This window comes from Magallana gigas, chromosome 7 (genome assembly GCF_963853765.1).
Source record: "Magallana gigas chromosome 7, xbMagGiga1.1, whole genome shotgun sequence".
Lineage (NCBI taxonomy): Eukaryota > Metazoa > Mollusca > Bivalvia > Ostreida > Ostreidae > Magallana > Magallana gigas.
Genome location: NC_088859.1, coordinates 49528300 through 49552713, shown reverse-complemented (window position 1 = coordinate 49552713; position 24414 = coordinate 49528300). Strand labels below are relative to the sequence as shown.

At 36.1% G+C, this 24414-nt stretch overlaps 3 protein-coding genes and 1 long non-coding RNA gene across 4 annotated transcripts; 3 read left to right on the top strand and 1 right to left on the bottom strand.

Annotated features, from left to right (window-relative positions):
* Positions 1-2921: 2921 nt before the first annotated feature.
* On the top strand, positions 2922-8193 carry LOC105347779 (signal recognition particle subunit SRP68). Its single transcript, XM_011456988.4, has 12 exons — positions 2922-3080; positions 4244-4310; positions 4425-4538; positions 4700-4895; positions 4993-5075; positions 5178-5364; positions 5529-5768; positions 5908-6129; positions 6401-6495; positions 6606-6747; positions 6979-7110; positions 7537-8193. Exons 1-12 carry the CDS (start codon positions 3005-3007, stop codon positions 7777-7779), a joined length of 1797 nt encoding a protein of 598 aa, XP_011455290.1. The 5' UTR covers positions 2922-3004; the 3' UTR covers positions 7780-8193.
* Positions 8194-13852: 5659 nt separating this feature from the next.
* LOC105323555 (tubulin polymerization-promoting protein family member 3) lies at positions 13853-15845 on the top strand. The gene is made up of 4 exons (XM_011422615.4): positions 13853-13997; positions 14088-14300; positions 14847-15003; positions 15186-15845. The coding sequence occupies exons 2-4, from the start codon at positions 14107-14109 to the stop codon at positions 15363-15365; spliced, it is 531 nt and encodes a 176-aa protein (XP_011420917.1). The 5' UTR covers positions 13853-13997; positions 14088-14106; the 3' UTR covers positions 15366-15845.
* Positions 15846-21053: 5208 nt separating this feature from the next.
* LOC136270136 (uncharacterized) lies at positions 21054-22249 on the top strand. Its single transcript, XR_010707846.1, has 2 exons — positions 21054-21187; positions 21805-22249. It is a non-coding gene; the product is annotated as an uncharacterized lncRNA (long non-coding RNA).
* LOC105335777 (CDGSH iron-sulfur domain-containing protein 2) lies at positions 21922-23486 on the bottom strand. Its single transcript, XM_011439863.4, has 3 exons — positions 23331-23486; positions 22462-22670; positions 21922-22254 (listed from the first exon to the last, which is right to left on the bottom strand). The coding sequence occupies exons 1-3, from the start codon at positions 23425-23427 to the stop codon at positions 22168-22170; spliced, it is 393 nt and encodes a 130-aa protein (XP_011438165.1). The 5' UTR covers positions 23428-23486; the 3' UTR covers positions 21922-22167.
* Positions 23487-24414: the final 928 nt, after the last annotated feature.

Genomic DNA, 24414 nt, shown 5'->3' with positions numbered 1-24414 from the left:
GAACGAGACTATATTGAACTCTGGAGTAGGAATACACATGACTACAAAAAATATTTAAATTGTTCGTACCATTTAAAATCTGACTATTTTTAAGGTATTTGTAAATAAGTTTCCTTGAAAAACAATGCTTTAGCATATATTACATCGAATTCATCAATTATTTTCAAAAACTAAGTCTTGTCAGGAGCAATGATTTGTGCTGAGGTCCAAACACTGTTTCACTTTCGGTTTGTCCGCGTGACTGCATAGGAGAGTTGATTAAAAATCAACTCCCAAAAATGAGGTTAAAAAATAACTATATAGTAAGATTAACTATTGATTAAACAAGGAGATGGCATATTGTGGATGGTTTTCAAACTATTCTTGGCTGTTGAATTAAATTGATGTTTGGCCACAGCGAATTGACTTGGTTCTCCAATCATTTTCAGCAAAGGCAGCTGAACTTGATGGTGATATGCTGAACTATACAGTTTTTATATATATATAAAAAAAGAAGGACATAATAAATAAATATATTATAAAGGACATAATAATACAATATATAATAATATATATATAAAGGACATAATAATGGTGTCATTAACAAAGACACGTATTATCTTGTGTACATGATATTATCTCATGAATGTGCATGACATTGTCTTGTGCTCATGACTTATTTTGCGTGCATGACACAGTGGTTATTATCTTTTGCACAATATATTACATGTATCTCATGTACATGACTTATTTTATCACTCGCATGAAATAATAATTGTGTACATGAGATGATATGTCTTGCTCTCACAAGATGTTACGCCATGGGTACAAAATAAGTGTGCATTGTGAGCACGAGATATATTTTGTTCAGTATATTTAGTATATTTATTTCTAATCAAAATTTGTCCGTTATCTGTCGTCGTCGTTGGCGGCATTGTTGTAAACTTTTCACATTTTCTTCTTCTTCTCCAGAACCACTGGGCAGATTTCAACCAAATTTGGCACAAAGCATCACTGGGTAAAGATGATTCAAGTTTGTTCAAATGAAGGGCCACGTCCTCTTTAAAGGGGAGATAATTTAGAATTATTGAAAATTTGTTGGTATTTTTCAAAAATCTTCTCAAAAACTATTAGGCCAGAAAAGCTCAAATTAAAATGGAAGCATCCTCAGGTAGTGTAGATTCAAGTTTGTTCAAATCATAGTCCCAGGGGGTAGGGTGGGGCCACAATGGGGGGGATCAAGTTTTACATAGGAATATAAAGAGAAAATCTTTAAAAATCTTCTTCTCAAACACTATTAGGCCTGAAAAGCTCAAATTTAAGTGGAAGCATCCTCAGGTAGTGTAGATTTATGTTTGTTCAAATCATGGTCCAATGGGCTAGGATGGGGCCACAATCGGGGGATCGAGTTATACATAGGAATATATATAGAAAATCTTTAAAAATCTATTTCTCAAATACTATTAGACCAGAAAAGCTCAAATTCAAATGGAAGCATCCTCAGGTTGTGTAGATTCAAGTTTGTTCAAATCATGGTCCCAGGGGGTAGGATGGGGCCACAATGGGGGGATCAAGTTTTACCTAGGAATAGATATAGAAAATTTTTAAAAATCTTCTCAAAAACTATTAGGCCAGAAAAGCTCAAATTAAAATGGAAGCATCCTCAGGTTGTGTAGATTCAAGTTTGTTCAAATCATGGTCCCAGGGGGTAGGGTGGGGCCACAATGGGGGGATCAAGTTTTACATAGGAATATATAGAGAAAATCTTTAAAAATCTTCTTCTCAAAACTATCAGGCCAGGAAAGCTCAAATTTAAGTGGAAGCATCCTCAGGTAGTGTAGATTTATGTTTGTTCAAATCATGGTCACAGGGGGTAGGGTGGGGCCACAATTGGGGGATAAATTTTTATATAGGAAATTATAGAGGAAATCTTTATAAATATTCTTCTCAAAACTATTAGGCCAGGAAAGCCCAAATTTGAGTTGAAGCATCTTCAGATAGTATAGATTCAAGTTTGTTTAAATCATAGTCCCGGGGTAGGGTGAGGCCACAGTGGGGGATGAATTTTTATATAGGAATATACAGAGAAAAATCTTTAAGAATCTTCTTTTTAAAAACTATTTGGCCAGAAAAGCTTTAACTTGTGTAGAGGCATCCTCAGTTAGTGTAAATTCAAGTTTGCAAAATCATAGTCCCTGGGGGTAGGGCGGGGCCGCAATGGGGGGATGAATTTTTACAAAGAAATATATAGAGAAAATCTTTAAAAATATCCTGGAAAAGATTTCAGTCCAAAACGCAGTAACTTGTGTGAAAGCACAGGTTGTGCAGATTAAAGTTTGATGAAACCATGATTCCTTAGAGAAAAGTGGGGCCACAAAAGGGGGGGGGGGGTTATAGGAATAGAGAAAAAATCTTTTTACAGGTACATGTACAACAACAAAGGGGCTTGGTATTTACCAAAAAAAAGTATGTGGATAAGAATTGGCAGATTTTCATTTTTTTTTTTAGCAAGATCTACTGTAATTAGTTGTCAAAATATTTTGATTTTGATACTTTAATGCTAATCTGATCAGAGTTAAGGCAATTGTTGCTCAGGTGAGCGATGTGGCCCCTGGGCCTCTTGTTAAGAATTCTAATATGTGCTCTTCTATGTTACACCTTAGAACTAAACAGAGAATATTGTTATTAACGTCTATTTTAAATCTCTTGTTTCATTATAGGAGAAAATATATATTCTGTGACCATGCATGTGTTTGATATAACTGAATTCAATGGTTGTAAATAAACAGCATCTTCATTGAATGATCAGAATCGTAGACAACCTATAATCATTTGATAGTTATTTTGCATCAAATTTATATCAGATCCGTGCGAAAATAAGTATACAACTTTTATTTTGAGACATTCAACGTGTAGTAAGTCAGGAAGTGTAAGGAAAACATGTTACAATACAGCCTTTGGCAACTCTGCGCTGCCGTAATTCAAAGAAAACGCTAGGTGGCGCTGCAGTGCTGTCGTGTCAAGTATGGCTGCTCCCGCAGAAAGCATGACTGAGGAAAACCCGGAGGATGTTCCTCTGGAGAAAACATACACCGTCGAGGGTAAATAAGTTTTAATTTATAATAAATTCAGATACGCCAATTTTACGGTTGAATTTCGTGAAGTTCGTTAAAGCTTGCAAAACGGTGGCCAGAGTCTTTTCTGTAGGAGAAAAGTGCATGTTGACCTGGCACCGGGTTGGTTGTTTGGGGGTAAATTTCACGGTTCTTCCTTCAGAGGTCTAATAAAATACAGACAATATGCTGGTATCTTTGAATCCACAAGTGATGAGTGCGGTGAATACCAAAACGTTGAACACAAACACGAAACAGCTGAAAATTACTATCAGGGGTGATCCATATGTTAGCTTTGCATATGTGGTACTGGTGCTTGTCTATTTGTAATACTGTATTACTAGATTTGATGAATTCATGCAACGTGTTGGTAAAGCGTGAGTGATTTGGGAATTGTTATGATCGTGACTAGAAATTTTTTCTATATCATCTGAATCATTTGTCTTTTGGATCTTTTGCTAGCATGAGTCTCAAGAAGGTACTGTTATTTCCTAGTCAACCTCACTCAGCACTGGTCTAGGACCAATTCTTGCTGAGTACCATTTCTTGCCAGTGCATAAAACGTCACAATATCAACACATAAAGTTTCATGAATCATTGATGACACTATTTTAAATGTAAAAATGGAAGCGGTTCTACTATGTTTAAAAGGAAAATATAACTAATTGATGAAGGAATTTTATTAATGTCCATGGATTTAAACTGAACTTTTCCTTACCATGACCCCTTATTGTATAAAAATTGTGGAAGTAAATGTATATAGGTTAAATAGAAGGCAAGTGTTATGTAAAAGTTACAACTGTTTTTAAAGTTTTGCATTAATATTAAAGAGCTCTGCTGCATTGATTAGCATTTATATGTTACGCATAACATTGTATATCTTGTTGTATTAAGAACATCTATTACAAATGAAAATGATGCAAATGCTTTGTAAGATAATCATGGAAAGTTTGATGCTAATAAATACTTTTTATATTACATGTAATAGGAATATGATAGCATGTAATAGGAAAATAAATTTGCTCTTTTACTGTCTTTAAAGACTTACATGCAAATGAATTGATTTTAGATATTATGAATACTTTTTCAAAAATTGCTGTTAAAACTATTTGTTGGTATTATATATTTATACAAAATGATTTTATTTGTAGTACTCCAGTTAGTGAGAGAAGCACAACAGCAACATGGGTTGAGGCACGGTGATTTTCAAAGATACAGGTAATCCATAATCGGTTGTCTTTTACTATATATTACAAGGTTTTGGTACATTTATTTGCATAACTCATATTGATCAACAAAACATCTCAAGTCTCTTTATTTTGCTGTTTGCAGGAGCTACTGTTCCAGAAGAATCAGGAGAATTAGGAAGTCCTTACATTTTCCTCAGGGAAACAAACATAAAGTCCAACCAAAGAAAATAACAGTAGAAAAACTGACCGATGTCAGGTGAGAAAGCCTAGAAACATTCAGCTTAATAAAACCACATGCAATCCTTATGTCAATTGTAGATTATTTAAAACATTACTGTAAGTAGTTAAGAAAGGTAACTATAGAAATATGATTATCTAATGTACAGATGTTATATATGAATGAATACATACAAATAGGTACCTACACCTTCCATTGTTTTGTGCTGAGAGAGCGTGGTATTATGCCATGCAGTTGAAATCCGAGGCCAACACAGAGCCCCGGAAAAGGTTCCACATGTTGGCCCGCGTAAGGAAGGCCCTGGTGTATGCCGAGGAGTTCACTGGTCTCTGTGAGAGTTCTAAATGTGATGCCAGGACCAAGCTAGAGAGTCAGGTCAGTTTACTTAAAGATCAGAAACGTTGTACTGAAGTTAAACATTGCGATGATGAACATACTGTTATGAGGCCTATGTACAATGCGTTTTTCACAGGCATATTTATCCCTGATGAAAGGAGGATTGTATTTTGAACAAGAAGACTGGAAGGCAGCAATGGAATACTACACAAAGGCAAAGTAAGTGTAGTATAGACTTTATTAAATTCCAAAGATTCACATGGAAAACTTCATCTGTAAACCTGAATATGTTGAGATTATGTATGTGACCATTTATTGTAGAACTATCTATGAGAAGTTGGGAAGTGCTTTCTCAGAAGATATTCAGCAGCTGTATCTTCAACAAGTTGAGGAAATCACGCCCAACTTAAGGTACTGTGCTTACAATATTGGAGACCAGTCTGCCATTGATGAACTGAGGCAACTCAGAAGGAAAGGCGGAGAGGATCAACTGACATCTCATCTAGATGTAAATACCCTCTTGTTATTTCACAGTCCATCACAAGCAATGATCAATCTAGCATTTTAACAATTATAATACATTTATACAGTCATGCAAATAATTTCCGAAGCTCTCACTTTATCTCTTGACTATTACATGTATTTAGTGATGATGTGGCTTCTCTTTTTCAGGATCTGCTTTCTCAAACGAGAGAGAAACAGACAGCCACACTGTCTGAGGTGAAGTGGCAGGGCCGCACTGTACAGGTGAAGAATGAACCGGTGCGGCTGTTTCTGTTGAATTTACAGGATAGCACCAAAGAAATAGAGTCTGCTGAAGGCATAGACAGCAAGATATCTATTTATGAGAGTTTGTTGAAACAGTGTATCGATGCCCAGCAAGTTCTGAGGGACACGCTGCAGGATGATCAGGTATTTCTATTGTTTTTCATTTTGAAAAATGCTAAATTTTGTATGCAATTTGCTCATTTTTTCCTTTTAATTTTTCTTCAAATGGATAAATACGGGTTTTGCACATTTCGATAAAAATTCATGTCTTTTATACTTGTAGAACTTCAAATTAGCTATTAGGGGACAAGAGATAGAAGGTAAAATTTCCAATCAGCACTACCTGCATACCTACCTGACCTTTATAAGGCTGAGTAAGACCGTGGAACGTAACCTGCTGCTGATAGAGACCATGAAAGATTACCTGCCAGGTAAAAAGGTGGAGGAGGGCCACAAGATCACCAAACCCCAGGACCTTGTCCGACTCTACGACATCATTATACAAGTAAGTAAACTGGACTGTATGACATCATCTTTCAGGTTAACAAGTTGGGTTTTGCATCATTATCCATAAATGTGTTGTCCCTATGACATCATCTTTCTCCTGCAGTCTGTATGACATCATACAAATGAAAAGTCGTTAATACTTTAAGACATTGTGAAGTAGACAATATGTCAGAATCAATGATACTGTTCAATCAACAACAGATGCTTCTGAAAGTAGTGATGGAATGCTGATATTACTTGGACTAATGATGAGCATTTGTTTGTTGTAGAATTTGAATGAGATCCCTAATCTGACGGGGTTAGACGTAGGTGGCAGTCTATCCGAGGAAACAGCTGTCAGAGTCCTAGGATTCAAAGCATTTAGGTAAAGTTTTAGACTGTTTGATTTTGTTATATACCCGGTAAATATACCCGAAAGCTACTGTAGTCTGCAGGTAGTTTACAATGTTTGAGAACACTAATTTCCATTGACAGGTCGTACTACATTGCTCAGTCCTATCTGGGAGCCAAGAAGTGGAAGGAGACAATATCCCTGTATGAGAGAGTGCTACAGAACGCACAGAGTGCCTTGAAGGGCTACAGGTCACTCCCGAAACCTCAACAGGCCCAGTTCAAGGTCAGTCCAAGTCCTACTTTTATAAGAGTAACAAGACTCATTCTGCTAAAGCATGATTAGTGTTATCATGCATGTGTTGCTGTCTTATGCTTAATACTACCTCATAAACAAAACCTTTTTGTTTGTTATAAAAAATCAAATAAAGAAACATGTACCTATGTAGTTTTGTGTAACTGATTTCAATGTAAACTAAACCAGCACAAGTAGAAAATCCTGTTTTTGTGGCTGTAGGTGGAGATGAGTAATTTAGAAGATCTGATCCACACTGTGGACGGAGAAAAATACTCTTGTCATGCCACCAGTGTTTTGGACATCAACCACGTGACGGATCAGATGGGAGCCATTACAGTCAACCCAAAAATGGTTCGTGTCATTTTGATATTTCATAAATTCCTAAAATAACTTAAACAAAGAGGTATATTGTAAAGAATTGAATTTACTTATAAGTGTTCCTCTAAGAATTTGTAGTTTTCCACATGGCCACCTGAGGCCTGTCCAGTGGCTTCTTGTTAATACTGTAAAATTACTACATGTACATTTGGCTGTGTATTCTATTTAGCACTTTTGGTTAAATGCAGCTTCCACTAAATCAAGTACTTCGCTAAATGCCATGCATATATGTATAAAAAAAAGTCACTTTCAGGAATATGCTAATTCAAATCCAGGCCAAATTGTTCAAAAACTAATTTCCGCCAAATATCGTACACTTCAAATTTAATATGTTTATAGTAGTAGTACATACATATATATGGCTGTGAAGGTGCTTTATTATTTGTCTTATTTACACAGCCGCTGATTGAGCGTTTGGAGGACTACGCTGAGGACTCCTCCCTGACCAGTAAAAAACCCAACCTGGTGTCCTTTCCGCCGGACTTTGAACCCATTCCCTGCCGCCCCTTGTTCTTTGACCTAGCCCTGAATCATATAGACTTACCTTCTCTAGAGGAACACTTGGAACAGAAACAGAAAGCGGCCAACCCCAAGGGCCTCACAGGGTTCGTCAAGGGATGGCTCTGGGGAGGGTCCAAATAATTGTTTTATTAGGAAATTAACCAATTTTTTTATACATTGTGCATTGATTAGGGAAGATAACTCTGTAAGCTGTGTTCAGTAGTTTTACAGAGTGGAAATATTTATTTTGGCTCACAACATTTTGTATCATTGTTTTGAAGCCATTATTGAAATTATGTTGTAAAATTGATAAAGTAGACAACAATATAAACTGTCATATAGATTCATTTTAAAATACCATTTGTTTCAAAGTGCAATTTCCTTGTAATCCTTTTCATGAAATACATCTGTACAGTAATTCATTCTATAAATGGATATGGTGATGTTGTTGACGAGTTGTGTATCTGTTGATATGATATTCTTCTGATTCACTTGTCTCAGAAGATTCTAATAACAAACATTTGATGATTTTGTGAAATAAAAGAGTAATTCAGAGTTATATTGTAGACTGTTTCTCAACCTTGTTAAAATTATCTTGTCACAGTTAGACAAGAAAAATATTTAAACAATATGCTACAGGTACAAAGTTTGGCACCTTTAATGTTAAATACAAAAGTATTTTGCAGGAAGATTTTCGGAAGTTTTGCCCCTTTATTAAATTATTATGTGTATTTAATCCGCACTTTTCCATTTAAGTGTGTAGAGCGTTAGCTTATTTACTTTTTCGTTCATTTTAAAAGTTTATCAAACTTTTTAGCTCACCTGAGCCAAAGGCTCAAGTGAGCTTTTCTGATCACAATTTGTCCGTTGGTTGTCGTCGTCATTGTTGTAAACTTTTCACATTTTCATCTTCTTCTCAAGAACCACTGGGCAGATTTCAACCAAATTTGGCATAAAACACCACCCACTAGGTGAAGGGGATTCAATTTTGTTCAAATGAAGGGCCACACCCTCTTTAAAGGGGAGATAATTGAGAATTATTGAAAATTTGTTGGTATTTTTCAAAAATCTTCTCTAAAACTATTTGGCCTGAAAAGCTTAAACTTGTGTTGAGGCATCCTCAGGTAGTGTAGATTCAAGTTTGTTCAAATCATGGTCCCCGGGGTAAGGGAGGGGCCACAAGAGGGGGATCAAGTTTTACATAGGAATATATAGAGAAAATCTTGAAAAATCTTCTTCTCAAAAACTATTAGGCCAGGAAAGCTCAAATTTGAGTGGAAGCATCCTCAGATAGTGTAGATTCAAGTTTGTTTAAATCATAGTCCCTTGGGGTGTGGCGGGGCCACAATGGGGGAATGAATTTTTACATAGGAATACATGGAGAAAATCTTTAAAAATCTTTTTCTCAAAAATTATAAGGCCAGGAAAGCTCAAATTTGAGTGGAAGCATCCTCAGATAGTGTAGATTCAAGTTTGTTTAAATCATAGTCCCTTGGGGTGTGGCGGGGCCACAATGGGGGAATGGATTTTTACATAGGAATACATGGAGAAAATCTTTAAAAATCTTTTTCTCAAAATCTATTGGGCCAGGAAAGCTCAAATTTGAGTGGAAGCATCCTCAGGTAGTGTAGATTCAAGTTTGTTCAAATCATGGTCCCCGGGGGTAGGGTGGGGCCACAATTGGGGGATAAATTTTTATACAGGAATATTTAGTGTAAATTCAAGTTTGCAAAATCACAGTCCCTAGTGGTAGGGCAAGGCCGTGATAGCGGTTTGAATTTAGGAATATATAGAGAAAATCTTTAAAAATATTCTGTGAAAGTTTTCGGTCCAAAACTCAGTACTTAGTGTGAAAGCACAGGTTATGCAGATTTAAGTTTGATGAAACCATGATTCCTTAGAGAAAAATGAGGCCACGAAATGGGGGGGGGTGTATATAGGAATAGAGAAAAATATTCTTACAGGTACAACAACGAAAGGGGCTTGGTATTAACCAAAAAAAAGAGTTGGATAAAAATTGGCTAATTTTCAATTTTTTTAGCAAGATCTACAGTACTTAGTTGTCAAGATATTTTGATACTGTAATGCATATTTGATCAGAATTAAGGCAATTGTTGCTCAGGTGAGCGTTGTGGCCCCTGGGCCTCTTGTTATTTTTCTGTACTTCTACATTTTAAATTTATACCATGTTAGAATATACACGTGACACTCTAAAGCTATATTTTATTAGCCATTATCTACTTCATTTGTTAAAGTATTTCTTCAAATTTCGTTGCTTTTCAAACAGGTAAGAAAATATCATCGAGTTGATTTATTAATAAAGAGATATTATAATATAGTGAATACCATGATAAAACTAAATATGTTGATTGAGAGAAACTACTGTTTGGACAATCGAACCTCTATAGATTAAAACACGTCTGATCACGATTTTCTCCAATAAAAGATTTTTTTGTGCGCACACGCGCAAATATTTTCAATGCATCTGCGTAATTGTGATAGAAACTTACTCAGTCCTCAGTAGAGCACATACAAACGTGTTCGACGAGGAATACTCAGGCTTAACAAATTCACGACGTGTCAAGTCTCTTTGACGAAAGTGATTTATGAATATGAGGGACAGTTTTTGATTTAGCGTTATTTCCACGTGTACTCAAGTTTACTCGTGCAGAAAGGTTTATAGAATTGTTTGATTTTGAGTTCGCTGGATATTACAACCCTCATACAAAATAAATGACTTTAAAGCAAGCACAGTGTATTTACATTTCTATTGCTGTAAAGGGCAATGCTTCAATTAAACTCAGTGCGGGTTTATCTCCAATTATTCTCATAACAAAGAATAACTCATAAGTGATATTTCGGAGCTGACCAATGAATAAAATCGACCCAGAACAAAACTTAATATACGTCAGTGTGCTAGGATACAAAACGACAAATGTTTTATTTGACAAATAATCTTATTGACATTTTGCATCATCAGGTTGGAAGGCAACGTACGATATCTCGACCTTGGGGCCAAACTTTCGTTCTTTAGTATATAATGCATTGTATAACACTTTGTCTGATAATAATCTGAAATATTTATTTTTAGATCATCGGAGTTTGTCTACTTTTTCTCCTCCTTATAAAATAGTTTCCAATTCGCTTAATAAAAGGAATAAAATTATTCCTCTCGTAATTTTTATGATTAATTCAAAATGATGGATTATGATGTGAAACTATGTATGCCTGAATTGTTATCAGTATCAATGTGAAAATCAACAAAGCTCATACCGGTAGTGACAGACGTTCTTGGAATCGTAGTTCAGAGAAATACTGATTTTGTTGCAACGTAGTTAAATTGCCCGTCTGTTTGGAAAAAATCGTAGCTCATCGCGGAACCTTCGGATTTGAATACGAGGTGATGCGAGTCGAATGCTCTTCTAAGGCGGTTTGTTGAGCTTTGATACGGTACTTATCGCAATATTTCAGCTGACGCGGTCTGTCACGATCTCATTGCCCGTTTATAAATACGAAAATATGTACGATCTGGTAAAATTGTCCACATAGAATTCCCGATTGGAACTTGACTGTACGATTCGACTCCGGCGAATATATGTAACCACATTGTTCAAAACCTCGCAACTGAACGCAGCGCAGCAACTTTTCCAAAGTTGATCCAGATCGTCACCATTAGGGGACACGACTAAATGCGACACGTTGTGCTTTGTAAAGATGCAATGGGATCTGATGACGATTTAATATTTGATCGTAGAGAATTTTATAATTTCCCGTCATTGGCCGTCAAAAAACTTTCTACTTTCTAAATTTTTACCACTGTTGAGATTTGATACGATTACTACGGTTACTCTATGTATAAACGGCAGTTTAATAACTAGAGGCCCACAGGCCTTGACGGTCACCCTAATACCATAGTTCTTAGATTGACATGTCAAATGTTTGAATTTTAATTAACCTTCATTTTGAAATCTAAACTCTAATATGAGACTCGATCCTCTGACTGTTACCCTGCTTTTATTATTTGATGTTTGAAAAATATTCATTCATGAAAATATGGAGGGGCGCTGTGTCGCGATTCAAGAGTCGGATGAATTTCGGATTATCTATTTTAAATACCTTAGCTCCAAGGGCCAAAAATGGTAAAGTTTGGTAATAAAAGACCTGCAGGCATTAAATAGTCAATCTTATATAGTACTCACAGTTTCATTTACAATGCACACAAAATGCATACAGCTTATTTCTACAAATATACAATTCCTAAAATAGAACGCATATGTAATTCAATGTTGCCATGTGACAATTACCACGTATAACGTTGTTTTCAAGATAAACAAATTTTTACAATGTATGATTTTATCTCCCACAACTGTGATAGTACAGAAGAAATATTATTAAATCAATACATGTTCATAATGACCCCCACCGAAGAGCCTAAACCCATGACCCAGGGACCGCGAATTTCTTTATTTAGGTAAAATACTTCATGGACATCATAACTATCCTTTAGTATTTCTAAAATATATATGAGGAGAAAATATTTTTAAAAGATTAATATATTTTCAATATATGGCCACATTGGCCTCGCTATAGGGCCTGACCCTGTTGCCGTGAATTTCACAATTTGGGTAGAGGACTTTCTGGACTATATAACCATGTTATAATTATTATTCAAAAGTTCCACATCAAACTGCGTGAAATTAATGTAAAATATTGTATTGATACAGCACAATTCGTTTGTTTCATCCACAATGCTCTTTCATCTTGACGGCGAATTAACGAGATTAAGTAGATGCGTATATCATGACATGAAAAGTAGTTCGCAAACACGCTTAGATCGCATTCAATGTCCGCAGATCATCGCTAAAGCCACGCTGCAAACGCTGTGAATGCTATCTCTAGTCCAAATGACAGTCGCGAATTAGTTTCACGGATACAAATTATATTTACATTTGTTTGGAAAACTTCAATATAGAGCCCGGAATTCTTGAATGAGTAATGAAGAAATTAAAAATAATGACGATCCTGAATGTATTTTTATTGAGACAACGCCCGATAATTACCAAGATACCAACCAACAACACGGCACTTATAAGATCGGTCAAATCAAACAACTTTGGTTTTGTTGTTTGTGTCATATAATCCTTGTCGCATTGGTGCCAATTTTCTGCACGTATTAGGAGAAACATTCGCAAACGAATAAAAACACAACGAAACAAAACGATAGAATATACTTTAACGACTGCTTCTTCTCCCTACCATTTAAAAACTTTAACACATGTTCATTACTAAACAGTTATATATTTTTTGTTCATCAAAACCCTTTAGCCCCAGAAACAGTAGCATTGGTACTGTACGCCCATGTAGCATCTTTCGGGAGTAATCGGGCGTATTCATCAGGCTAACGCTTAAAAAAAGTGTTCTGATATTCACTGTTCACGTTGATAACTGATGTGAAATTTTAAACTCATTCAAATTCATTTCTTTTGAGTAAAAAATGAAATGAATAATTCAGTTTCACATTTCGTCGCATTTGGTTACATGTCGTTTCGTGTCATTTCATGTCGATTTCTTTTTGATAAAGGGTTGTCCCGAATGTATGTTGAATTGAGCACACATTTGCACGCACTTTTTTAAAATTATTTTTATGAAATCTGTTAAAATTGTGGGAAAAAGTATACCCCAAATGCTATTTTTGATTAATTTCTATATCAGATTGGTACAGTATTGTTCAGAGGGATTATTTTATATTATAAACGAAGAAGAAAAATTAACTCCCACTTCTTAATATTTTCATCTCTTTAATTTACCGAAGTGTCCTATAAATGGTTATTTTGGTCAAACTGACCTGACTTTTAAATGCTCGACATAACTTGACCACTTTTAGCTTATTAATCTGCTAATACACTCCCAACCCAATAATATACACAAGTATATGAATATAAATAAGTTATATTATTGATATCATTGATTAAAACACACAGTCCAGTCTATATACAGCCCATGCCTGTACATGGATTTTGCTTCCATACAATTCCAGCTCTTTGCAAACTCCGAGTCTCTAGCTCCCCCTTTATATAATCTTGAAACATATAATCCCCCAAATTTTGGGTTTAAACGGTATGGCATGTTTACTTATTACCTATATAACCTGGATTGAACATGTTTATTCCGGTGAGAAATCTTGATTTAAAGCCCTTTCTCCTCCAAAGAACGTCGTCGAATAGCTCGCTATTGATCGATCGAGCGGAGCACAAACCCGTAACCATTCCCTGGGAAGATCCGGGCGCCTTGTTTACACTGGTGACAGCACAGCTACGTCTAGGATAGCAGCGCAGTAGTCTATAGTCTGCATTTAAAGGGTAAGCATTATCATTTGTTTTTTAATCTCAAGATATTTTGTTTTATATCGAATGCTGGGACGCCAATTTTCTGGTTTTTCTGAATTTCAGCCTACCTCAAACTTCTACGATGGCTTCCTCCGATGATTACGACTACGATGCTCTGGTAGAGAAGATGAAGGCGTTTGCTCTGACACAGACCAAGAATGCCTCCAAGATGGACAGCAAGACAGTGGGCAAGCTGGCCAAGGAATGCTGGCCCAAGGCGCTGCAGCCGAGGATCGATTCCAGTGTGTTCCCCAAAGTGATGGACAAAACCACCAAGTTAGTGTTGTCCTGTTATATGTTTATTTCAAGATCGTGTCCAATTTTGTGTGAAATTGATTGCCAGTTATTCGGCGACAGAATGAGACCGTAGAGTTGGTCATCGTCCGAAACCCATCGCCGGTATTGCATGCTATACTGGTCTTGGATTCCCAACAATGGCACAGAGAGAGAGAGAGAGAGAGAGAGAGAGAGAGAGAGAGAGAGAGAGAGAGAGAGAGGGGGGGGGGTATGTATCAATCCCAATACCGAACAGGTCTGTGTGGACCCCGTATTGTTAATCGTATTCAAAATAGAATGTGTCCGTTCACTGGCTGGCATTTAAACTCATTAGTGTATATTGAGCAAACTTAGTTCATTGTTGTTTACAGTGATAAATAAATGTTTATGAAATGATGCATTTGAAGTTTTCAACTTATTGTCTAAATATTTTTTGAAGACCAATAGATACTTTAATTATTAGTACCATAAAAATCGATATTTCCGCCTGCTGTTTAAAAAAAAAATATATTTATATAGAATTATTTATTAATTGTTGTTATCCAGGAGCATCAATCTGGACAACAAAGAGCAAGTTCAGAAATTCATTGCGGAGGCTTCAATTCAGTACGATGACGTCACCAAGAAAACCAAAGAGTTCAAGAAACACGAGAAATTTTTGGCTGATAAAGTCATCGCCTCTGACCTTGGAATCAAAAAGACGGTAAATGACAAAACTTTAAAACACAAAGCAAACACTTAAATTTATCGAAATTTTAAGTATCTGCTTGAACAATCAAGCAGTTCAATTGAAGGGTTTTTAAATGCTTCTCAAATTTTGCTGATCTTAAAACATTTTCCAATGTCATTTTATAAAGACCCTTTTACGTTTTTCTGTTGGTTTAGGCGATTTCCAAGACCGGCGGAGTTGACAAGATGACGGACGCTTCCAAGTACACCGGGGCCCACAAGGAGCGGTTTGACGACTCTGGGAAGGGTAAGGGCGCGGCCGGCCGCTCGGACAAGGCGGAAAACACCGGATACGTGGGGAACTACAAGGGCCAGGGCACGTTCGACAAAAAGTAGGAACGGATAGAAACGGATCTCCGCAACACGCACCATAAATCTATTTATTTGTCATGTGAATTGTTATAGACGCTGTGTGTATATATATGCATCCATTTTATACTATTCATCGAGTTGAACTTTTGAGTGTCTTTGAATGTAGTTTCCGTCCTTTAAAATCTGCATTGAATATCTTATACAATTAAGTCCGATATTTGAATGTTCTTAACAATATTTATTGTCCATCTAGCAATAAATTTAACTTATCGTGCAATAGGTGTGTTTAAACTCGACATTCTTTGCAGTTTGTTCCGTTGAAATATATGTTTACGAAGTAAGTCAATTTAAATTATTACAAATTCTAAGATTTGTTCTTTATAAAATTCCTGCAATAAAGTTTCTTTGTTCTGTATTTGTCAAGTGCGAATTTTAAATGTTAGACTGAAGGAGAGGTTTAATCATGTTTATATTTTATGCACTTGAATAAATCGATAACGCAAACCATGTTTCTTGTTGTCTATAGCAACTTCAGCAATAAAAACAGCCCGAGGAAGTTCACTAAAAATTATCCCAAGTGCAAAACATTGCCAATCAGTATTCTGTTGGCAATGTTGTATCATTCGATCGGGTATAATCGAAGCTTCAATATAAAATTCTTTTTCTACGAAGATGAACTAAATAAGTGAGGCGGGAAGCAATCTGATCAAAGCACAGAACTCTAATTACGATAGCGTAATAGAGGTCTGTATCGATAGCGTAATTAGAGGTATGTCCATGTCTGTTATGATAGCGTATTAGAGGTATGTGCAGGTCTGATCCGATAGCGTATTAGAGGTCCGTGCAGATCTGTTACGATAGCGTATTAGAGGTCTGTGCAGGTCTGTTACGATAGCGTATTAGAGGTTTGTGCAGGTCTGTTATGATAGCGTATTAGAAGTATGTGCAGGTCTGTTATGATAGCGTATTAGAGGTCTGTGCAGGTATGTTCCGATAGCGTATTAGAGGTCCGTGTAGATCTGTTACGATAGCGTATTAGAGGTCCGTGCAGATCTGTTACGAAAGCGTATTAGAGGTATGTGCAGGTCTGTTATGATAGCGTATTAGAGGTCTGTGCAGGTATGTTCCGATAGCGTATTAGAGGTTCGTGCAGATCTGTTACGATAGCGTATTAGAGGTTTGTGCAGGTCTGTTACGATAGCGTATTAGAGGTCCGTGCAGATCCGTTACGATAGCGTATTAGAGGTTTGTGCAGGTCTGTTACGAAAGCGTATTAGAGGTCTGTGCAGGTCTGTTACGATAGTGTATTAGAGGTCTGTGCAGGTCTGTTATGATAGCGTATTAGAGGTTTGTGCAGGTCTGTTATGATAGCGTATTAGAAGTATGTGCAGGTCTGTTATGATAGCGTATTAGAGGTCTGTGCAGGTCTGTTATGATAGCGTATTAGAGGTCCGTGTAGATCTGTTCCGATAGCGTATTAGAGGTTCGTGCAGATCTGTTACGATAGCGTATTAGAGGTCTGTGCAGATCTGTTATGATAACGTATTAGAGGTCTGTTATGATAGCGTATTAGAGGTCTGTGCAGGTATGTTCTGATAGCGTATTAGAGGTCCGTGTAGATCTGTTACGATAGCGTATTAGAGGTATGTGCAGATCTGTTACGATAGCGTATAAGAGGTATGTGCAGGTCTGATCCGATAGCGTATTAGAGGTCCGTGCAGATCTGTTACGATAGCGTATTAGAGATCCGTGCAGATCTGTTACGAAAGCGTATTAGAGGTATGTGCAGGTCTGTTATGATAGCGTATTAGAGGTCTGTGCAGGTATGTTCCGATAGCGTATTAGAGGTCCGTGTAGATCTGTTAGGATAGCGTATTAGAGGTCTGTGCAGGTCTGTTACGATAGCGTATTAGAGGTTTGTGCAGGTCTGTTATGATAGCGCATTAGAGGTCTGTATTAATAGCGTAATTAGAGGTATGTGCAGGTCTGTTATGATAGCGTATTAGAGGTCTGTGCAGGTATGTTCCGATAGCGTATTAGAGGTCCGTGTAGATCTGTTACGATAGCGTATTAGAGGTTTGTGCAGGTCTGTTATGATAGCGTATTAGAGGTCTGTATTAATAGCGTAATTAGAGGTATGTGCAGGTCTGTTATGATAGCGTATTAGAGGTCTGTGCAGGTATGTTCCGATAGCGTATTAGAGGTCCGTGTAGATCTGTTACGATAGCGTATTAGAGGTCCGTGCAGATCTGTTACGATAGCGTATTAGAGGTATGTGCAGATCTGTTACGATAGCGTATTAGAGGTATGTGCAGGTCTGTTATGATAGCGTATTAGAGGTATGTGCAGGTATGTTCCGATAGCGTATTAGAGGTCCGTGTAGATCTGTTACGATAGCGTATAAGAGGTCTGTGCAGATCTGTTACGATAGCGTATTAGAGGTATGTGCAGATCTGTTACGATAGCGTATTAGAGGTATGTGCAGGTCTGATACGATAGCGTATTAGAGGTCCGTGCAGATCTGTTCCGATAGCGTATTAGAGGTCCGTGCAGATCTGTTACGAAAGCGTATTAGAGGTATGTGCAGGTCTGTTATGATAGCGTATTAGAGGTCTGTGCAGGTATGTTCCGATAGCGTATTAGAGGTCCGTGCAGATCTGTAACGATAGCGTATTAGAGGTTTGTGCAGGTCTGTTACGAAAGCGTATTAGAGGTCTGTGCAGGTCTGTTACGATAGCGTATTAGAGGTCCATGCAGATCTGTTACGATAGCGTATTAGAGGTTTGTGCAGATCTGTTACGAAAGCGTATTAGAGGTCTGTGCATGTCTGATACGATAGCGTATTAGAGGTCCGTGCAGATCTGATCCGATAGCGTATTAGAGGTCTGTGCAGGTCTGATACGATAGCGTAATAGAGAGATCTGCGCTTTAGTCAGATTGAGTGGGAAACCACGCAGTTATATAAACATCAAATGTTCACTCCCCCGAGAAAATTAATGGAACATCCAGAATTAACCCAGTTAATTCACAAGCTTAAAATCAAAGGCCGGAACGGCCACAAAGGCGTCAAGCTGACATTTTCTTTTATATAGAATGATATCAATAATTTGAAATTCTGTACTAATATATATAGTCGTTTATCAAATAATATTAGAATAAACAAGGAAATGAATTACGTTTTGTGCTGTTTCAAAAACAATAATCAGTATATTTCGTTATAAAATATGTAGTGATGAGTTTATAATACAATAACTTATCATGGTTACAAAAATCGAAGAAATTTCAAAGTTAAAAAAAAATTATTATTTTCTTTCTGCTTTAAAAAGTCTTTGCACATTTCACAGGCTCATAATTTGAATACATTAACAGTGTGTCCCTAATTATAATAATAAAACATACTTTTATTTATTTCAATTCCCGTTTGAAACAAGATTACCTATGCTATGGTTGTTTACAAACAAATCCACAACACGTGTTATCTAAAATGCTCGACCAAACCAACTGCATTATCGTGTTTATTAATTGCAACAAAATCTCTAGATAAGTTTATCGCTTACAATTATTTTGAAGACCATGCCCGATAACAAATACATTTACATATCAAATTTTATTTCTATCGGGCACAGTATCCAATCAAAATGTAAGCGATAAACTTAAATAATATTTTAGTGAATGTTTACATTTCACCTTATTGTATTCATCCGCCATTTCTTGATTAAGCAAATTTATACTAATGCAATGAGTTGTCAATAACCAGGGAGGCAAAGTTGGGTTTCTTGTACACAATTTAGTTGAATAAAAGGAATACAAATCTTGTAATACGTTTAATACTTCAAGGAACTTATTTTTTTATGCGCATCAAAAAGGCGGTGCAGTGCATGAATTTTTGGACGATTGCCAATCCAGACGATCGCTAGAAGGCTGCCGAGCATTAGCTCGACGCCTTAAAAATTAACATTTAAAAAACTGCATAAATCTCAGAGAGAGAGAGAGAGAGAGAGAGAGAGAGAGAGAGAGAGAGAGAGAGAGAGAGAGCGGGGGGGGGGGTACATATGTCTGTATTTAAAATCATCTTTGAATTTGAAGGTCTCGAGGTTCGACATTTTAATTAGTAAACTAAATTAATTGTACCTAGGATCGCAATATTCATTTTCTGTTTGTTATCCATTTTAAGTCAATAAACTGCAGTACAAATAATATATAAGACATCGAGTTTTGTGCCGTGCATTGTATCAATATTCATTGAAGTACGTTCGACGACTTATGGAGAATGATATTTATACCATTCTAGGATTTTATGGTATACAAATTTTTGTCAGAAGCTAAAACAGATGTTAGCAAGTTTTAAGTAACATATGCATTGTTAGATAAAAGAAAATGAAACTATTAAACAATTAAAGCAAGACAGCATTGCTCGTATTTCCATTCAATAAAATCATGTAGCGAATCTAATTTCAGAAGCACACCCGGCATTCAATACCCGTATTAATCACTTCACTGGACACGTTTTGTTTGTTACAATATACAGTGTAGATAGTGCAAGCTGAGTTTTGCAGTGTTGGAGTTTGATAACAAAGACATGTATTCAACTTTTTACTTTCCCGGCCGTTCCTGTTGATACAGTGCAGCAGGCCCTACTTGTGATTTAAAGTAGCCGACTCCACCATCTTTTGATTATAAACTTTTACACAAATCCTCAATCTCCATAGACCCCCCCCCCCCATTTTTTAATCGATCGGTACACAGAAGATTTTACATTAATTTTAAAGATTTAGGATTTATGAAATCCATTTTTTCTTCTCTTACTGAAACATGAAGTATTCAACATTGGTTACGTGTTTAGACAATTATATTTAAATGATCATTTTATGGGGAAATAAACCGTAATAACAAATTATTTAAAAGTTTGTGAAAAGCATGCAAGTGGCAAATCTGCTATTTTTTTTTAGTATTAGCAAGGCTTGTAACGTACCGGTATACAAGCTGAAAATCAAACTCAACAATCTATACTTGTGGCAATTGATTTTTTCCTTGCATTTAATGCACCAGTATTTATAAAAGTTTGTTCTGTGCAGAGCAAAGAAAAGGGAGATAACTACAGTTATAAACCTATGTTAAATGTTCTTTTTAAAAATGCTGCTGCTCTTATATTGGTTACCCTGTACAAAAACTGGTTTTCTATATAGTATATGGTACAGCACGTTTTTTGATGGAATTCATTGCTTTGTCTCTGTCTTATTAATCATAAAGGATCAAGTCACATGCCGTATTATCATAAAGAATTTTTTTTTTACTGCAAACCAATATTCTAAAAACAATACCTTTCATGGTGCTCTGAAGATACCAGTACCAGCACCTTGGTTATTTAATGCAGTGTCCCACCTGATCTTACCAAATCCAAAAATGTACAAATATCCTTAGCTTAACACAATCTCCAATTAATAATTGATCTATTTTTTTTCAAATAGAAGAAAAATTTTAATACCGGTATACTGCTATATTAAAAAGATAATCTTTCTAAAAAAAAAAAAAATGTTGGTATAAACTTCCTTTATAATGAAAATCTTTTTACTTTATTAATATTGAACAATGGGTATAATCAAAAGTTGCAGAATATTTTAAAGCACTTTATCATTCAATCATTACACAAGAGATCCAGTGACAAAGCTAAACAGAAATACATTGTAGGACCTTAATAGAGTTTAGTTTGGCCAAAGCTTATATTGAAATTGGCACACTGTACAGTTGAAATTCATTGAACGGTAAAAGGAAAACAATAATACATCAAACCAATGGAAAGATCAGGCTAGATAGAACATTGCTAAGTCAGTTTTAGAAATGCCAATGTTTAAAGCTGCTTGGTCCGATTTTTTTAGTAATTACAGTATCAACATTTTTTTCATACAAATCATTTATCTTAGAAAGTTATGGACTTTCTTCTATTTACACCAGCAGAATCAGTCTCCTTTCAAAGTTAGAAATATTCAAAGTAAATAAAGATAATTTCTCTTTGGGCAAACGAAAAAACAAACCAAAATGCATCACGGGAATGTTTAGAAAAGGAAACTGCTTGGTTTCGTCCCCCGAATGATTGGGGTTATTCAACCCGCATGCTATGCATCGATTGTAAAGAAAGCAAACTTCAGAAATATTAGCGAACAAAACGTACACATGTTTATTTGTAATTTGTCTGATCATTTCGACCTTTATTTAAAGCGATGTCAAAATCGTAATACAACCATACCCGTCTCGTCGTCAGGGGTGAAATTTAACATGAGGCGAAATAACGCGGTACCTTTTAATGTCGTTTGTTTTGTTAGCAAATTTTGTACGTATTTTTCTTAATTGAAATTTGGCATAATTGACGGGTAAAACTACTGCAATGTCTATTATTATACATATACTAAGCATAGCCATCGTTTAAAAGCATGCATAAAATTTGATATAAAATCGGACCAAGCAGCTTTAATGTTAAGATATTAATGTTATGGAACATATGTGATAATATCATGCACTAGTTCTTTAAAGTACTGAACTCCTCTGCACATTTTCTTTAAAGATGTACTGGTAAACAAGATAATTAAATTTAAAACTTTTATTTTATATAAATATAACTGATGACTTCAGTAACAATGCACTGCAAAAGTACAAATTTTGGTCATTTTTATTTAAAAGAAAAAAAATACAAAACTTCTGAGGCAGATAACCCACCCTGTCACACATCCACACAAACTGAGAATTAGATCTGGATAATGTCTGCAAAGTACCGGTACACAACAATCAGATGACCTCACACACTGCAAGTTGTGGCCCTTTGTTGGGTGTCTTAGCTCTTCCTCTTCAGCACCAGGGGGCCTACATTGTCCCCGGTCTCCTCATTGTGCTTGTTGTGGCTGCCATCACACAGGGGGAACTGGAAAAGGGAAAAAATAAGGGGGGTAACTCAGGGACAACAAAATCAAGTTTTCTCTTAAATCTTCATAGTATTACCATAATCATCAGAACTGTCGTTTCAATGTTGAGAGAGAAAAACTTATTTCCAGTTTCAAAGGAGTAATAGAAGCTAATTCCTTTTTAACAACTATGAACATTGGTTTATGATATAATCTGTCTTCTCTACCTTCTTTGATCGCCAACACCTGCAATAGGTGACCTTCTCACCCAGATCTTCAATGTCCACCATGTTAACCACTTTAGGGGTCTCTTTCTGAATTTTCAGGTTAACTGGGGATTTCTGAGGTGGTGGTTTAGGTTTGAATGTCTGCACACTCATGTAAACTATAAGTGAGACAGCTCCCACAAATGGCACAAGGGATGCCCATTCTGTGACTGAAAATTAAAGAGCCATTTCAATTACTTCATTGGATTAAAAAAAACTATTTAAATCAGGAACATAATTGACCTGAATTAATTGTTTTCCAGGAAAATCTGACAAACATTTTCCTTGAAATGTAATAATACTGAAATACAGTACCTATACCAGTTTCTTTGCGTTTATTATAGCAAAAATGATTGGATATGAATATACTGACATTATTGCACATAATATTGAAACCATTAAATTAAAAAAAAACATTTCTAAACTTACAAAATTAGGCATATATAGTATTTTGTTATGGATAATTGTCATATCGCCGTTTATTTATACGGAGCTTCTTATGTCATGAAAGTCCGCTAACCCTCGGGTTTTTCTGGATTGCTGCCATCAGGACACACTTCGCGTTCTACATAATGACTTTACAATCCCCATTGCGTCAGGCGATGCAAAGATGCAACATAAAAAGGGAGACTGGGCTGTGTACCCTTATTTACATGCGCAATCAAACGTAAGGCACATGGAGTTGAAGAAATTAAAAAGCTGTTTTGAAATGACCTACGATCACAAAGTAAATAACAACCACAAATGTAAGACTGCGGCGTGATCCTAATTTTAAAGGTGTCTCTCTTATCCAATGTCTTACACTTAAATTGCAACAACAGTTGTTATACCTGATAAACGTGCAAAACCAAATAAAGACTTTGGAACCGGCAAATTCTTCAGATAATCTGAGAGAGATTCCGTCAGAAGACGGTTGACCACCTCCATTGCTTTTCACAAGATTTCACTAACTACCAGAACAGATGACGAAAAACATGATATGTGTGTTTATGAATAATTCAACAGTCATTGACATGGTTTTAAGCCCAGCATAATTTTAATTTATAATCATAATGTGGACAAAGCAATGACGACACCATTGTGTATTTGTATTGTTTTTGTTTGGATTTTTTTCCATAAATTAAATTGTATCAGTTTAATTCGTGTCCTAATCAATTCGTACCCCCAGTAAATCGAGTCCAATAGCATCAACGGACAGGCACCCTCCCAGTTGATAACTTCGCCATCTCAGGCTCAAGTTTGTCCACATCCTTCTATTTGGTAGACGTCGACTATAGTTGCAAAGATGTTGACCGAAAAAGCTTCTATGCCTTTGAAGATCTGAATTGACAAATTTCTCTACCTGGAATTTTAAAAGGGAAAAAAATTACCACATGAAGTGGCTCTAACACGCTTCCGTCATTATATGATATTTTCCTGTACTGTATTTTACCAGGGATGTATATATATATAGTATATACGTCCCTGATTATACAATAGCAACTTCTTGGGCCTTTCCGGTCTTGGAAAAACCACCCTAGAAGCTGCCCGGCATTGCTATATATATTATCATTGAAAGATATATCTTAACGCTAGGCGCCTGTATTGTCTACGATAAACAAATGTTACAATATAGAAAATAATTTATCTCGTAATGAAGATTTTTTTTCTTATCTTTTGATGAAGTTACGTAATTTCATTTTTTCATCTAAATTTTTCCTTATACCTAACTAAATTGCACATGCAACATTACAGGCACGTAGCATCGTTTTTTGAAAGGGGGGCAGACTCATCCAAACAATCTTGACAAGCAATAAAAAAAAAAGAGAAAAGAAAGAAAAGGTTACTCTCCAAAATCCTAATCCGTGGGGGGGGGGGGGGGGGGGGGTGAATGGATGGGTAGGTATACTTTTCACTTCAATTTCACTGTTTTCC